This window comes from Apis dorsata, unplaced genomic scaffold, assembly GCF_000469605.1.
Source record: "Apis dorsata unplaced genomic scaffold, Apis dorsata 1.3 scaffold_293, whole genome shotgun sequence".
NCBI lineage: Eukaryota > Metazoa > Arthropoda > Insecta > Hymenoptera > Apidae > Apis > Apis dorsata.
In genome coordinates this window covers 90,960-95,991 of record NW_006263568.1, presented here as the reverse complement: position 1 = coordinate 95,991, position 5,032 = coordinate 90,960, and the positions used below count along the sequence as shown (strand labels likewise).

General features: G+C 28.6%; 1 protein-coding gene across 1 annotated transcript in view; it reads right to left on the bottom strand.

The window, feature by feature from the left end:
- Window positions 1–1,437, bottom strand: part of LOC102678539 — an 87,407-nt gene extending 85,970 nt beyond the window's left edge. The window contains 3 exon segments of the mRNA XM_006617132.2: window positions 1,015–1,340; window positions 1,342–1,377; window positions 1,379–1,437. Of these exon segments, the coding sequence (XP_006617195.2) occupies window positions 1,015–1,340; window positions 1,342–1,377; window positions 1,379–1,422 (406 nt within the window). The 5' untranslated portion in view covers window positions 1,423–1,437.
- Window positions 1,438–5,032: the final 3,595 nt, after the last annotated feature.

Below are 5,032 nucleotides of genomic sequence, written 5' to 3'. Positions count from 1 at the left end.
AAAAAAAAAAAAAAAAAAAAAAAAAAAAAAAAAAAAAAACAAAATATAAAGCAACGTTACAGTTTACGGTTTACAGTTTATAGTTTGTGTTTTATATATTGTTTTCAAAAAATTATAACCAGTAGAATACCGATAAGTTATTAAAAAAAAATCGGATTTTATCACGTGTGAGGTTATATTTACGAACTTCGATAGCAATTGAATGTGATCTTGAATAACTTGTGACGAATTAATTCCAATTTGAAATAAAGTTCGTTATATAATAGCAATTATAACTATTGTTAGTTCAAAATTTCTTTTTTTTAATTAACAATTGTTGAACTATTATATTTATCATAATTCTATTGAAATAAAATGAAATAAATGCCAATATATATTTAGATATTTACATTTAACCATGAAAACTTTGTCGAACGATTGAAGATGCAATCATCGTGTAAGATGAGGAAATACGATATCGATGAAGGTCAGTTTACAGAGTATTACTGCTAATACAGCAACAGGTATGGTTTGCTCAATAACAAAGTTGCTTGTTTCCCGAGATATAAATTAGATTTCGTTTAACGAATATTCTAATCGAATAAATAAAAGGCAAAAATTTGAATAGACAATCAATCGTAATCCCCTTGAACAAGGTTACGTTGGAATAATTTTATCTACCAAATTTAATGGGCAAGGTGATAGATAATGTTTGCAAAGCAAACGTAATACCACCGATAAGATAAATAACTTTCAGCCTAGTGTATATATCAATGTAAATGCAACAAAATCATAGTTCATCAGAGATATCTATAAGTAACTATTTTAAATTATAGATAATCTACAGTGATCGATCGAGTGGAAACGAAATAAAAATAGAAAAATAAAACAATTAATAAACAATATACACAATAATAATAACAATAAAAGTATAGATTTCGATTGATTCACTAACTGAAAAAAAAAAAATTACAAATAAAATATTCCGTTACCGAATTAATTTTTTTATGTCACAAGTTGCAGAATAAAATTTACCGGAAGAGAAGGAACAGCGTCGTTTAACACGATCTTGACAGGAGTAATGTAAAGTGACGGTGATATGGGCGGACATATATCGCGGGAATATACGCAAATCTTTGGCAATATGCCAAACTCGTTTCGCGAATACTTGTTTACCGCGTGCTACGTAGTGACGTAAAACTCTATTGGGCTCGTAGACCGATCCGGAACATGTGACGATCCTCCACACATATATGTAGATCTCGCTAGTGTCTAGTTTCTTTCTCGCTAGTCTTAAAATGACCGAAGTTGAGACGATCCAAATCGAGCTCAGCACAAGACACAATGATGGTATATATAGAGGGCGACAGACGATCGAAAATATTAATTTTTGTTTTTATACTTCGAGAATGCACATTTTTCTCGACTTGACCTAAATTTCATAATAATGATTCATCGGTCACATGTCGAATCAATAACGTCTTTTAATGAGCATAAAAATAATTAATCTGTTAGTTTATTTAAAATGACGACAAAAATATTTTAGATAAGTTTTTGAATCATAAAATCAAATTACGTCCAACCAAATGAGATATTCAAGGTAATCGAATTATTTTGTTTATAGGTTATAATTCGTTCTGATTCTTCGTGTCGGTCGTGTAACGTGACCGTAGTTTTTTCGAGCAAACGTTCGTGGAACAGATTCGAGTATTGACGTGGGATGAGACATCGAACGAATGTACACCTTGTCGCAAGTATTTGCAATCGTATCACATATGACGAAACACTTACATGTGTGTAACATGGAAGACAAAAAGCGACTTTCGTGCAAACGATATTGAAAATATTAAAATTTCGAAATTGTTATATTTAATGGATAAATTCATAATCAAAAATTGCAAAAATTTCTTAATGTTTATATCAATTGGAAATTTTTTAAATAACTTAACAAAGAAGAAAGATTTCACAAAAATTTTATTGATAAATTTATTTTATTCTTTTTATCGTATCTATCTAAAAATGCATTAAATTATTTCTTTAATCGAGAAATGACTTTAAAATATTTTTGTCAAGATTTTTGAAATGGATACGAGTGTCGAATACGAGTGTCATCGATGACCAATGTTTGAAGGTAAATAAAATTTCTTGATATTTAACACGTTGAAGATTTAAACGCAAGTTATGTCGATATTATCTTGTTATCGCGGAAGCTTGGCGAGGAAATATACCGATTACATACTTTTATCGGCAGTGAGAGAAAAATATATAACTTTCGCAGATATGTCCATTATGTGCAAGCAAGAACAATAACAGTAATACGATGAAAACGCCAGTAACCGTGTAAACTGGAGGAACGCACGAAAGAAGTGAAAGGTTCTTATTTCTCGAAAGCGTTCAAGGAACACTACCGTTCTTTTGTAATTATCGACAGCGTACTTATGTTTTCTACTAGTTAGAGAAAAAGTAGAAAAAAAATTTATTCCTATAATATTTCTAGATATTTTTTCCATCATTACGATAATTTCATTATTATTTGAAAGTAAAAAAAATTTTCGAGTTTAATATTTTTTAACGAGTTAAAAATAATAATAGAATCGATATTTGAATAATTGTTGCTGTTCATAGTCAATAATTTCGTCAACAATCGACAATAATTTACAAATTTTATGAATTTAAGAGAAAATCAAACTAACTTTTTTTATTTTTTTTTAGGTAAAATTTTTAAATTTAAAAAAGCATAAAATTCACCAAAATTATAAATATTACCGGCCAATTAAGTATTAATATATTGACAGCAATATATATAGTGATTAAAACAAAATGATTATACTTTATCTTCATTGTACTTCATCTTCAATGTAATCTTGAAAAATTTATGAATTTAATAAATAAGTCTTGACTCAACTTTTTTGTATACCAATTTCTTTGTATTTGTGTCACGAACAAAAATATTAATATCCCGTATATAAGTGGAGATTAATTTATAATCTTTTTAAATTTTCAGCAATTCATATATTTTCATGCTCTTCTTCCAAGCTTAGATTTATAACATAAGAAATTTCGATGAATGAATTCTCCGTAATATTTTTATCATAAATATTCCATTTACTATATAACTATAAAATTTGAAAAAAAAAAAAAAACTAGAGCAACGATATATAGATAATAATAATGTGTAAGAGCGAAAAAGGACCTAGGAAATATCGACGAAGTTTTCCATTCTCGTATTGTCGGTGCCATAGTTCCACAGTATCGATCATTTCAACCGCACGAGTGACGAAAAAACCTCGTGGAGAAAGAAAGTAAAAATGGAAACGATCGCAATAAACTATGAGTCAAAGTTTGCCGTGTGTTTCGTGCCCCTCTGTATTCTCCGAGAATATCCAACGAGGTGCACGCGCTTTAATCCGGCATGCGAACTCGACGTGAAAAGGCAGTTATGAAAAATACAAGAGAATATAATTCTAATAAAAGATTTACACTGGAGAGGAACGTGTCTCTCATCGAGTCGCGTACAGTCGCTCTCAAAAATATCTGATACAATTCGGAAAGACAAATCACACTTGAAATTTTACATATTTTATATTGGATTAAAAAATTTATTCTTTATTATTTTTTTACGATATTTTTTAAAATACTTTTTACGTTTTCTGTATGTTTATAAAATATAAAAAAAAAAACCATATTATTATACGTATGATCGTGTGTTCGTGAATATGCGATTTTTATATTAATTAAATAAATAAATTAAAATATCTTTTTTTAATAAGAAGATAATATGAACAATATAATATAACATGATATTAATATTATAAAATTTTCTTTAAATAAATGATATTTAAGAAAAAGAATATATAAGCAAATCGATATCATTGAAGAAAAAAATTTACTCGATTTTAATCGATTTTACGATTCGATTTTAGTATCCATACCGTTTCACGTATGACGTAACCGATTTTCTTTTCCCCTCTCTTAAAACCTGTTAACGATCCAATCTCTTTCATCCGATGACGAGTGAAAACACGCGAATGTACACTCATCGACGAAAATACAATATGAACCAACAACGTCTAGATATGGTTACAGGGTGATTCACAATACACACACTTTTCTAGAATAAAAACTAGGAGAAGAAGAGTCATCTAAACAATAGAGAATCGGTGACCCTTAACTTTCTGTTCTACCATAGTACGGAAGTATCTCTGAAAGTGAAATCGATAAAGGTCAATGTACCGACCGAGTACGCAATTCGAAATAATTGGAAGATTTAATTTACTCGAAGAACAATCCAGTATCGAAAATAAGAAACAATGTTATACAGTCGTAGAAATTTACAATTATATGTTTTATGATGTTAAGAATTATCGAGTCAATTAGAAAAGATTTTCTAATATTATTTATTATAAAAACGATCTCATTAATTTTACAAGGATTCCATTTTCCAATAGACTATAAAAAAAGTAAGGTTAAGATAAAAAAAATTTCATAATTTTTTTATTCGTAATCAATATCTTTTTTTTTCTTTTTGAAAAAGAAACAATAGAAATTCTTTCAATTCTATTTTATACTATGTATGATAAATAAATAAATAAATAACATACAGATTATATTTGACATTTCTAGAAAGTCGATTTTAAAGTTCGAAAAAAAATTAGTATATAAAAATGACGGTTGAGGTTTATTTATTAATTTAATAATTTAATTTTGAATTTAAGTTTGTTAAGTTAAAGGAAGTAAAAAAAAATGAGCAAAACCGTTCTATCCTCATACATATATATAAAGTAAAATATCATTTATTATTTGCTGTACACATCGATAGACAATAATTATAGACAACATATTTCTATGCATACCGAAAGAACGACTCTGATAACTGAAGTACACAAGTTTTATAGAACACGCGTTGCATTAATACTGGTCAACATTGAAAGCAAACAGCTGATTCAAGGCTGACGCCCATTGACGTCGAGCGTTTCTCTAATAGTAATGCTTTAAGCCCGCATTACACCTAACCTCTGACCTACCTTAAGCAATGCGGTGAGGGCGACACGGG